This window comes from Notolepis coatsorum (assembly GCF_963971535.1).
Source record: "Notolepis coatsorum genome assembly, chromosome: 1".
In the NCBI taxonomy this organism is placed as follows: domain Eukaryota; kingdom Metazoa; phylum Chordata; class Actinopteri; order Aulopiformes; family Paralepididae; genus Notolepis; species Notolepis coatsorum.
Genome location: NC_140165.1, coordinates 34,000,830 through 34,013,049, shown reverse-complemented (window position 1 = coordinate 34,013,049; position 12,220 = coordinate 34,000,830). Strand labels below are relative to the sequence as shown.

General features: G+C 48.0%; 1 protein-coding gene across 1 annotated transcript in view; it reads left to right on the top strand.

Moving 5' to 3' along the window:
- The first annotated feature begins 423 nt into the window (after nt 1-423).
- The window catches only part of stk11ip (serine/threonine kinase 11 interacting protein), a 145,408-nt gene continuing 133,611 nt past the window's right edge, over nt 424-12,220 (top strand). Inside the window, exons 1-2 of the mRNA XM_084316217.1 lie at nt 424-570; nt 1,066-1,133. Coding sequence (XP_084172343.1) covers nt 1,067-1,133 — 67 coding nt within the window. The 5' untranslated portion in view covers nt 424-570; nt 1,066. The remainder of the gene's footprint in view (nt 571-1,065; nt 1,134-12,220) is intronic.

Here is a 12,220-nt window from a genome sequence, read left to right as displayed (position 1 = left end):
GAAGTAATAATCTTGAATAAATAAATAAATAAATATCAATTTTTCCACTCCCTGTCACCAACTAATATAACACACATTACTGAATGCATTTTCATGTCAATACAGTGCAAAAACGCAACAGCAACGACTGCTTATCACCAATAGATGTCGCCAAAATAAACAAGAATGAGGCTCTTGGATTTGACATTAAATATCAAATACTTCTCTAATTTTACTTAAGTAGAATTTCAAATGAAGGACTTTTTACCTTTACCAGAGTAGTATTTGATCTGGGTATTTCTACTTTTACTTACAAATAATAAGTAATAAATACAGTGTACTACCAGTATCAGTATCTCGATTGAGTTAGTGCTTACTCTTTTTGACGCACAGAGGCCACTGTAGATAACCAGCGTCCCACGTGATACAAACATGTCAACACCGTCCTGCTGCACTTGACGTGAAGTTTACAGAGCTATTCGGATAAAATATCGCTGTTGCTTCTAATATAGACATGGAAAACAATGTCGACGAAGCTTTTGTGCACACATATGTATGATAGTTAACCGCTATTTGGCTGTCACCCCACAGGTATGTCCTGTTATTTCAGCCAGGCTGGTAACGTTAGTCCAGGAAGTGTGTCAAGCTAATGTTGGTAGCTACTAGCCAGTAGGATATGATGCTAACTGGGCGAACCAGCAGGACTCTTGATTGCTAACGTTAGCTATACTGCAAATTAACGTTTTAACGTTACATGATGCGAATAGATGTAGCAGTACTGTCTATCTGTATGTCATATATGTTATGATGAATTAAAAATGGGGGACCCTGATGTAAACAAGACGAAAGTCTTTCTCTGGTCTGCATCCCTTAACAATTGTGTGTATTGAGCTGTACTGTACTGTACCCATTCTGCAATCTGTTAATAAAGTTTTCAATCAATCAATATGTTTAACGTTGGATAAATAGACTACATGTAGGGGCAGGGGCTGTCATTAATAACCAACGTGAAACGACACCTTAGGTTTGCAATTTATGTAAAATCATCTTTTTAATTTCCGCCTCTGTTCTCCCTTACATATACAGGATGGCTGGAACTCACACTGGCCAGTCCACCCTAGTACACAGCTTGGCCACACTCCTGCGCAATGATGGTACTGTTGGTACACTACACACACACACACACACACACACACACACACACACACACACACACACACACACACACACACGCACACACACACTACTGATAATACAGAGCAGTTCAAGTTAAAGTAATAATCTTGAACATTTGATTATACATAAATAAATATATATTTTACCACTCCCTGTTGTCAACTAATATGACACATTAGTGATTGATTCTACCTGTAGTTCATAACTGCTTTAACAGCTGTTCTCGGCAGGTGTCTGGTAGGACATTCCTGGGAACATCATCAGGGCACAGAGGAAGTGATGTGTTTTACGTCACCAGCAGCAAGAGCAGTTTGTTTGGAATAAATAAAATACTAACCGTAGTTGGCATGCATTTTCATGATGGTGATGAGTGCATGAATTAACATGTTGTTGAGCAATCAATTCAGTTCATAGTTCACACACATCCTCCATAAGACATCAGACAGGACTTCAGATGCAGGACTACAGTTTTATTTTATATGGTGGCGGGTCTATACGCTAGTATAAATAATTAAGTAGGCCTATCACAGCGTACTTGGTGAGACCGTACTTAAGCCTAACATTGCTGTAGTTTTGCATTGGTTTGTGGGGCTAACAGCGTTTCAGTAGCCAGGCAAGATAGACCTCTTTTACTAAGCCAGCGTTGTATACAGAGACGTCTAGGAAGAAGGGGTTTGATTTACCACCTGCTCAGTTATATTTGCTTGTTGCAATAGTGACTCCTACTGGTCGGTTTGGGTGCCTGTTCAGCAGGGAGGGGATCTGGGGGAGATAGCGTGAACCACATTACGCTCTTCCAGTGAAACTCTGGCAAAAATAATCGGCTGGCGACTCCACATGTATAGGCGGAGGCATTTTGTATTCGACACCCTCCCAGGCCGACAGTAGGGGCAGCACAATGACCAGGAAGGGAATTGGCATAATCACTAAATTGGGGGATGGGAGAAAAGGTGAAAGGCAAAGAAATTGAATAAAATGTGATATTATCAAGATTTACTTGACTATATACGTCTATGTTGGAGCATAGTATGTATTTTGGAATAGGAACGAGGCTCAGCGAATTTTGTCGGATCCTTTGCATCCCCTTCATGGTGAGTTTGACATGCTTCCATCTGGAAGGTGCTATAGAGTTCCTCTAGCCCCAAAAAACATATTTAAGAAGTCCTTCATCCCACATGCCATTGCCTTGATGAATACTTAGATTAAAATTTTAACCATGGTACCAGTTAGGTACCTGAAGCTCTGTCCCTGTTTTTGTTGTTGTTGTTTCTCTTTTTGCCTACATACAGTATTGGGCTGTTTTTTGTGTGTGTGCCCGTGTAGTGTTTGTTAGGGGTGCACCGATGTATCAGTCGGGTATCGGTATCGGCCGATAAGTGCCTTGTTGACTGCAATGTGCCGATGGCAGTAGCCGATAAGTTCAGTCGCCTCCTGCACAACGCCGGCCCCAGTCCCCCACACACACACAAGCTACTGCATCAAAGTTACTACTAAATATTCAACATTCTCTTTTGAGACTCCGCTTCAGACTCTTATCATTTGGCACTAAAAGCTAAACATTGTCACCGATATGGCTGTCCGCAACATGTCATTAATTGTGTACGCGAGGTGGTCGCTCAGTGACGACGCTAACATGAGCTAGGTTAGCTAGCATGAGCTACCGGGAGATGGAAAGACTAAAGTTACTGGTGAAAATGTGATTTACGTTGGAATACTCCTTTGCCAACTTGCTGTACTTTGCTTGCAGGTCTGCAGCCATTATTGCTGGATTATGAATAGCCCCAACTTTAGCCAAGGTAACGTTATGGCTAAACCTTTAACGTTATTTAACGCTAGCTTTTGGTTAGCTGTTCAATGCTAATAACACAACCAAGCGAACCCATCACAGCTCCCCGTCAACACCCCTCTCTCGGGAAGATGGCATTTAAGAAAGTATCTGCTGTTAAGATGACACAAACATTCGTTTTGTGGCATTAACGTTATATAGTTAGTGTTACACGTTCAATAACATAAGTGTAACTGAGGGGTACAATTCCCTGACTGTATTACTAGATATGATACTTACTACCACTACCTTTGTACTTAATATTCGGCCACCCAGTACACGGCATAAATATATTATCATAAACACTCTCACGTAGATGAAACGGATCCAACACAAATGTACGAAGTCGAAACAGGTCTTTATTTCTACACAGCGATGGTGTGTAGAACAAGCACTTAATCACTTAATTACATTTATGAATTGAAATAGTATGCACTTTTATGGCAAAGAGTATTCGTCGGTATATCAATAGAGAATGTCCAATCTCTGAAGGCGCAGGTGGTAAATATACGACCTGGAATAGTTAAGGAATAACAGCAATGATACTTTAATGATTATATACTAGATACACTAGAGGGGGTTAATCCGGTCGCTTGTAAGCTGACAGGAGTAGGAGGGGGGGGGGTAGAATCCGGCTGCCTCGTCCGGCCAAGGGTATCCCAGGAGTGTGTTGGGGGTAACTGGGTCGATATCCGCCACATCACTGGAGACATATCCGAGGGGCTTCGAGTTAAGTACTCCCTCAATCTCCGTGAGGACTGTCATTAGGACTTCTTCCGCCACAGTCTGGGCCCCAAGTACTGCGTACAGGGCTGTCTTTATGGAGCGCACTTCTCGTTCCCAAGTGCCACCGAAGTGGGGTGCGTTTGGGGGGTTGAATTGGAAATCAACCTGTGCTGGAGCGAAGTGGGTCTTAAGTTCTGGGCCCATAGCTTGGAAGCTCTCTCTCAGCTCTCTTTCGCCGCCTTTGAAGTTTGTCCCATGATCGGACAATAGGGTAGACGGTCTTCCTTTCCGTGATGTGAATCTTCGGAAGGCCATAAGGAATGAGTCTGTGCTCATGGTCGGGAGAAGCTTGATGTGTATCGCTCTGGTGGTCATGCATTTGAATACAATACCCCACCGCTTCTCGGTTCCTCTTCCTTTCTTTATGTGCAGCGGGCCAAAGCAGTCCATACCCGTTGAGTGGAATGGCTTGTCACCGATTCGGAGGCGACATGGAGGAAGGTCAGCCATCCTTGGTATGCTGGGCTGCGCGCGCCACTTGCGGCAGTCTAGACATGTTCGCTGGAAGCGTCGTACCGCCTCTCTTCCTTGTAGGATCCAGTAACGACGTCTGATTTCCGCGAAGACTCTTTCTGCTCCTGCGTGATGTACATCCTCATCGTATTTCTTTATAATCAGCTCTGTGACCTTGTGTCGGCTGTTCAATACGATCGGGTATTTAATGTCATCCGGTAGATTGGGGGCTCTGCGTAGGCGACCACCCACTCTGATGAGGGTATGAGCGTCGCTCTCGGGGCCCAGATGAATTAATCTGCTGTCGGATGGGACGGGCTTTCCTCCCTGTAGACAGGCCAATTCATCGGGGAACGAGTCTCTCTGGGCTCGCTGCAGTAGAAGCAATTCTGCTTCCTCGTAGTTAGCTGCTGACATATCAGCGGGGGACTTGCACTCCGGGTGGTACCGCAGGAATGTTCTTTGTTGTGCACTCTCTATGGACGTGCAATCGTCTATGTTAGGGTCGGTGGAGGCTACGGTGCTCAATCCACAGAACACAGACTTCTTATTTTCCACCTCCTCTGGACTTGCTTCCCTCGGGATAGGCATGGGCCACTGTCCTTCCGGGAGTCTTAGGAATGCGGGGCCGTCACTGTAGACATTGCGACGGGTGAGGTCATCCAGGGGCATCCCCCGGGTGATGACGTCAGCTGGGTTCTGTTTTGTATCAACGTAGCGCCACTCTGTTTCTCCGGTTAACTCTTCGGTTAAGTCTTGAATCTCGGTGACTCTGACTCCCACGAAGACTTTGTACTTGCATGAGTCCGATTTGATCCAGGCGAGTACCGTCGTGGAATCTGACCACAGGATTGTTCTAGACACCGGTATGGTGAGCTCACGTTGGATGAGCGTGGCTAGGTGCGCTCCGGCTAGGGCTGCGCAGAGCTCTAGACGTGGGATAGATTGTTGCTTGCGTGGGGCTATTCTCGAGCGGGCGAGGACAAATGCTGTGTAGATCTCTCCCCCCTGGTCTTGGGCCCGCAAGTAGGCTACTGATCCGTATGCGACCTCTGAGGCGTCACTGAAGACGTGTAAGTCCATTTTACATGTCTCTGGCCTCACCGTGGGTGGGAAGTAGCTTCGGCGCATATTAACGCCTGGGAGTGAGTGGAGCTCCATCTCCCACTCTCTCCAGGTGGATGCAAGGTGTGCGGGAATGGGGTCGTCCCAGCCCTGGTCCTTGTCCCACAATGCTCGTACAATCATTTTTGCCCTGGTGGTGTACGGTAGAATACATCCTAGCGGGTCATATTGTCGGGCGAGTGTTGTGTACACACTCCGTCTGGTGGTCGGCGCCGCCGCCGGCCTTCCCTGCTCCGTAGTCAGGGGCTTGTGTCTGTAGTGAAGCGAATCTGTTTTGAATCGCCACACCAATCCCAGGGTCATCTCCTGGGCTTCTCCCGGGATTGTAGCCATCCAGGTCTCGCTGCTGGCTGCCTTGTCCTCGGAGGAGAGGCTGCGCAGTACTTGCGGATCGCTGCTGGCCCACTGCCTGAGATCAAAGCCGTCTTTGATCAATGAGGCGCGGAGTTTAATCAGGAGAGCCTCGGCTTCTTCCTGGGTTGAAAGGCTTTGTAGACAGTTGTCTACGTAGAAGCTGTTCTTTACGCTGTGTCGGACCTCTTCGTCCGCTGCTGGGTCCTCTGCTACATGTTTCTGTAGTGCAAATGTCGCACAGCAGGGGCTGCACGTCGTTCCGAAGGGGAGGACTTCCCATTGGTAGATGGCTGGGTGCTCATCTCCTGGCTTCTCTCTCCAAAGGAACCGTAACGGGCTTGTCCGCCTCTACTAATCTCACCTGCAGGAACATTCCTTTAATGTCCCCGCTGATGGCCACCTTTTCCTGGCGGAAGCGGAGTAGAACGCCGAGTAGGGAGGGGCCGAGTGTGGGACCGGGCAGTAACTCTTTATTCAGATTTTGGGATCCGATCTGGTAGCTGCAGTTAAATACTATGCGGTCTTTACCGTTGTGATGGACCTTGTGGTGGGGCACGTACCACGATTCAGTGGTCTGGTCAGCCTCTTTAATGTCCATCTTTGTGACGTGTCCCGCTGTGATGAGCTTCTCAATCTCAGCGCGGTATACACTCTCTTGGGCGGGGTTCTTGGCTAAGCGCCGCTCCGTGTTCAGCAGGTACCGTTCTGTGGCGTCTGTCTTGGCGTGGAAAGTAGGCATTCCTTCTCGCCGCAGGAGTGGCGTGGCGTATCTCAACACGCCGTTGACCGGGACTCTCTTGGTCCCTGTCTCGAGGAGGTGAATTGCGTAAATGTCATCTTTAGAGCGAATGTCTTTCTTTCCGTTCTTAAAGGGCATTTGTTCCAAGGTCCATAGCCGCTCTACGTGTTGCAGGAGTGCGGTTTCTCCCTCTGTGACTCGGGAGTGGAGACATCTAGTGGCTGTACTTCGGTTGAGAGATTTGGCGAGCGGGCCTTGGAGAGTCCATCCCAAACGGGTCTCGACTGCTGCAGGACAGCCTCGGGGTCCGGTATGAACCCGGTCTATCGGGACAATGAGGTCTGCATGGTCGGAGCCTATCAACAGGGTCGGCATAGCATTGTCTATGAGCGGGATCGGTAACTTGCGCAGATGTGCATATTTCTCCATCAGCTTGGCGACGGGGTATGTGTACCGCGACAGTCCTATTTCTTGGCTGGTGAAAGCGTCTGCAATCTGGTACCGTCGCTCAGGCTGGCCGCTTGCTGCGATAGAGAATGAGACATTCTCGCCCTTTATCGTCTTCAAATCTCGTCTTATTGTCCGAATTGTCATTTGGGTTTCGCTTCCCCGCAGCCCTAGCTGGGCCGCAGCGGAGGCGAGCAGCAGGGTCTTCTCTGACCCGTCATCGAGGACGGCGTAAGTGTCCAGGACTTTATTCTGGTAGCTTAGTGTCACACGCACTACTTTTAGGAGTACTCGGGCTCCACTGCTGCTGGCGGGATCGATGTACATGACGCTCGCTTTGCGGCTGGATGGTGCAGGTGAAGGGCGCCGTCTGTTACTGTCGTGAAGTATGTCCAGATGGGCTCCATCGCATTTGGTGCACCTTTTCTTTAAGCGGCATTCGGCTGCCATGTGTGAGCGCGCACAGCGAAAACAGCGCTTGTTGGACTTTATCCATTGACCTGCTTCCTCCGCGTTCAGCTTGGGGAAGGAGTCACATTGCGCTAGCCAGTGTTCTTTCTCACAGTAGGGGCACACTATCTTCCACTTCTCCGTTCTGGAGGGGGTACTGTGGCTCCTGCTGCTCGGTACTGACTCCGATTGGTGCATCACAGTCACCGATCTTCTTCCATCATTTAGTCGTCTGGTTCCTTCTCTGGAGCCAGGGGTGCTCCGTCCGAATGTATCTAGCCGTAGGCTGCTGACTTCTCTCGCCAGGAAGTCTGCTAGATCGAGGAGGTTCGGTTCGGGGCCATTCGGGTCTCTGTGGTCCCTCTGCCGCCTAAAGCGCTCCTGACGAGCGGGCGGCAGCTTCTCCAGGATCCTTTCCACATTTGAGTTGGCGTAAAGTTCATGCCTCCCCTTCTCTCTTTGCGCTCCCAACATCCCTACCAGGGACTGCACTCTGATGGACAGATCGTCCAGTGCTCGATTGTCTATTGCTGGGGGTAAGCGGTCGATGTGTCGGATCTCCTGGATCACGTAATCCCATATGCGCCCATACCTCTGGTCCAATGCTACCAGCGCTGCTGTGTATGGGGTGGTGGAAGTCGCGTAGGCGAGCGCTATATTATGTGCGCGGGGTACCTTTAAGTGCTTCAGTAGGATGGCGTATTTGTGGCGTTCATCCAATACATCCACCAACATGGTCTCCAGACACATGCGGAGTTCTGTATACTGGGCCCGGTTCTCTTGGGTGAAGTCGGGTACCATAGGCGTGCCAATGTATGACGCTGACTGTGGATACATCGGCGAGCGTTGGGGGAGAGGCCTCCTAGGCGAGTCTCCTCCCGCTCCTTGGTATGGGCTGGTACCGGCAGTGTACCATGGCCCGCTTGTCCAGGTGCTGTTCCTCGGTGCGGGTCGTGCGTCGTGCTCACCCGGGTATAGAGTCGGGGGTCTGTAGCGCAGCTCCGCGGGAGTATAGCCTGGGCTGTACCGGGCCTCCTGGTCCGGTAGAGTACTGTGCTGTCTTCGGGCGTGGTTCTCCTCCTCTTCCTCTTCGTCTTCAGTTAGGTCATCCAGTGCTTGTAGTCTCTGGTTTAGCCTCTCCACAGGATATGCTGCTCCTTCCCGGTTGCTAGGTCTCGCTTGGACCGGTGGGGGGAGGTGGTCTGTGGGGGGTATAGACCTCGTCTGTTGGTCAAGTTCAGGGTTGTTTACTCGGCTAGGGGATGCCGCCCTGGAGGTGTGTCTAGACGAGTTCCTGGAGCCTCTGGCGGAGGGAGAGGGTGTTGTCCGTCTGATCAGCTGTTCTATTAGTTGCGACTGCTGTCTGTCGCGCGCTGCGTCCCGTTGAGCACCGGCTCGTTCTCGGGCCACATTCTCTTCCATCTGAATGCGTCTTATTTCTAGACGTATCTGCTCGTGTTCGCTTCGCTGCTGGATCTGCAGTCGGTCGCGTTCAGCAGCGGCGTTCAGGCTGATGAGGAAGGCCTGCTGTAGGGTCCTCTCTGCCTCGCTGGGAGAAGGCGGTTGTATAGGGGAGCCTTCCCTCGGGGTACTCCTTGCGGAGCCTTGGAGCTCTATCTCCACGGTGCTCTCCCCGTCTTCTTCCGTGCCGAGTTCTCTCTCGGTAGCGTTGTATTCCTCCCGGGACTCATCGGGGACTACTTCTTCAGTACTGGCGGGGTGTGAAGTCATGTCTGGTTCCCACTGGTCCCCACCGTGAACTTGGTCAGTTACATTAGAGCCCGTAGGGGCCTCTATGGTCGGGGTAGTCTGGGCGTTGGGGTTAGACATACTTTTACTTTCTAGTTTTACCGCGTTTACTGTTAGTAGAAGACTAGGTTGTTGACTGACAGCGTAAGCCTCTAAGTACTGAGGGAGCCGTCGTTCGCGCTGCGGGCGTTGGTTAGGAGGATCGTTTCGTGGAGTGTTCATCATAGGCCATTTCAATATTAATAACACTATATTAATATTACACTAATTACCCTCCGGCTCGAAGGACCAATTGTAACTGAGGGGTACAATTCCCTGACTGTATTACTAGATATGATACTTACTACCACTACCTTTGTACTTAATATTCGGCCACCCAGTACACGGCATAAATATATTATCATAAACACTCTCACGTAGATGAAACGGATCCAACACAAATGTACGAAGTCGAAACAGGTCTTTATTTCTACACAGCGATGGTGTGTAGAACAAGCACTTAATCACTTAATTACATTTATGAATTGAAATAGTATGCACTTTTATGGCAAAGAGTATTCGTCGGTATATCAATAGAGAATGTCCAATCTCTGAAGGCGCAGGTGGTAAATATACGACCTGGAATAGTTAAGGAATAACAGCAATGATACTTTAATGATTATATACTAGATACACTAGAGGGGGTTAATCCGGTCGCTTGTAAGCCGACAGGAGTAGGAGGGGGGGGGGGTAGAATCCGGCTGCCTCGTCCGGCCAAGGGTATCCCAGGTGAACCCACTGTAGTGCCGTTCAATGCGCCGGCGATCCTTGGACCACAGATGAAAGCAGGTGGACTCTTTGTGGGCCGGCTCTCTCCGGTCCACGGGGGAGAGACGTGAAGCGACCTCGTCTTGCAGAGCGTCTCCTCACCTTGCGTCCTCTCCAGGGGGGGGGGTTCCAACATACGGCAGTGTCGGGGGTCTTTATCCATGGAATAATCAAAGTATACAAAGCATAATCCGTGCCTGGGAAGGCGGGCTGTCGTCGGTAGAATAATCCGGTATACAGGTCCACTCGCTCGTCGGCTCTGGGGCTCCTCGGGTGCAGCTTCACATGGGGTCAACCACCCTGGGTAAGCAGCCAGTTCTCTGCCCGAAACGATGGGGTACTGACTACGGTAGTATTCTCACCGCACGAAGCACTATATATTAACAGACTATTATTAGCTTAATAGACTACGTCCAACTCGACGATATAGTGCCAAATATGACTATTCAAATATTAATATACACGATGTCTCAATACCGATGGTAGGCGAACTTGGCCTTACTCCCACACGTGGCGTCGCGGGGAGGCTTTACGTCTGTGACTCTATTGGAGGGTAAGAAACTGGACTGAAAAGAAAGTCCTACTTTAGTAGCGCAGTATATATACGCACTATGAACAAATAGTCCCATTAGTGGTGCGGTAGTCAGATTCCTACGCGGAACTAGGACTTGTTCGTACATGTGGAGCGGTACGTTTGAACTGGGTCTGAGGGGTATGGCAGCCTGGCACCAAGGTCTCGACCAATAGTAGAATGGAGACTATTATGGGATGTTCAGTAGGCTAGAATGGATATTCAATGCATATTGTACAAGGAATATACAAGGGATATCAGGGAATATTAGAGAATATACAAATACAATTAAATATATATATATAAATAAATATATATATTCGGTTTAATCTGGCCCTTCACAACAATAAGCATAGTATTTACCCGAACTACTAGCTCAGTTCCTTCCGTTGCTCATAGAGCCCTGAGACTTGTACCCAATCCATTCTGCAATCTGTTAATAAAGTTTTCAATCAGACAAATGTATAGAAAGGCTTTGTTTTATTATAATATTCGTTGCAGTAAAATCATTATGTCTCGTTTGGTCATCCTGTGGAGCGCTGGTCGGCGGGCAGCTAACGTATTAGCTACGGTAAGCTTGTTGTGGTTCTCGCAAGCAGATCAATGGCGGCATGCCCGGAAGTAGAAAATGAATAAACGCTTGCCGATTGGTGGTAAGAACAGCAGGAGGTGGGTGCTAGCGGTGTGACGTAATTGGCCGAATCGACTGTCAATCAAAATTGTTCTATTGCATTGGTTGAGAGCTCTGGTTGAGACAATAGTATCCAGCTGCAGGCCGCCAGACCATACTGGGAGAGGGATAGTGCTACATGGCATGGTGGAATTAATACCATAAACATATTTCTTGATGTTTCCTTTTTTAAGTAAGTAAAGAGGCCTACAAATACAAACATACACATATAAATATACAGTAGTTTCATTAAAAAAAAATTACAAAAAAAATATATAAAAAAATAAAAAAAAATTACAAATATTGTTTTTTTGCCACAAATATCGGTATCGGTATCGGCCGATTGTGTTAGTTGAACAATCGGTATCGGTGGCAAATTTTCATATCGGTGCATCCCTAGTGTTTGTGTTGTGTTGTCTTGTGGAACCATGGTGAAGCCAAAGACACATTTCCATGAAAGTGAACAAATACAAATATCTATCTCTATCTATCTATCTATCTATCTATCTATCTATCTATCTATCTATCTATCTATCTATCTATCTATCTATCTATCTATCTATCTATCTATCTATCTATCTATCTATCTATCTATCTACTCCTTTCTCTCCTCTTTTCTCTACTCCTTTTTCTCCTCTTTTCTTTCCTCCTTTCTTTCCCTTCTCTTTTCTCTCATCCTTTCTCTACTCCTTTCTTTCCCGTCTCTCCTCTTTTATCTCCTTCTTTCTCTCCCCTTCTCTCCTAATTTCTCCTCTTTTCTCCGTTCTCTCCTCTTTTCTCTACTCCTTTCTCCTCCTTTCTCTCCTATTTTCTCTACTCCTTTCTCCTCCTTTTTCTCCTATTTTCTCTCCTATTTTCTCTCTATATTGACACAAAGATAGTGTGTGTGCTCAGGTAAATGGATTGGCTTTCTTTCGGTTTCCGTCGGGAAAGTCTGAACGATCAATGATGCGTAACCTCTTACATGTTACTATTGAATGTAAACACGTTGCCATTTCCTTTTTGAAAACAAAACCTGTTTGTGGTTTTCCCCAAAACACAACATCCTTAAGTCATTTTGGGCCAGTAGAGATTTAACGCCAGATGTCA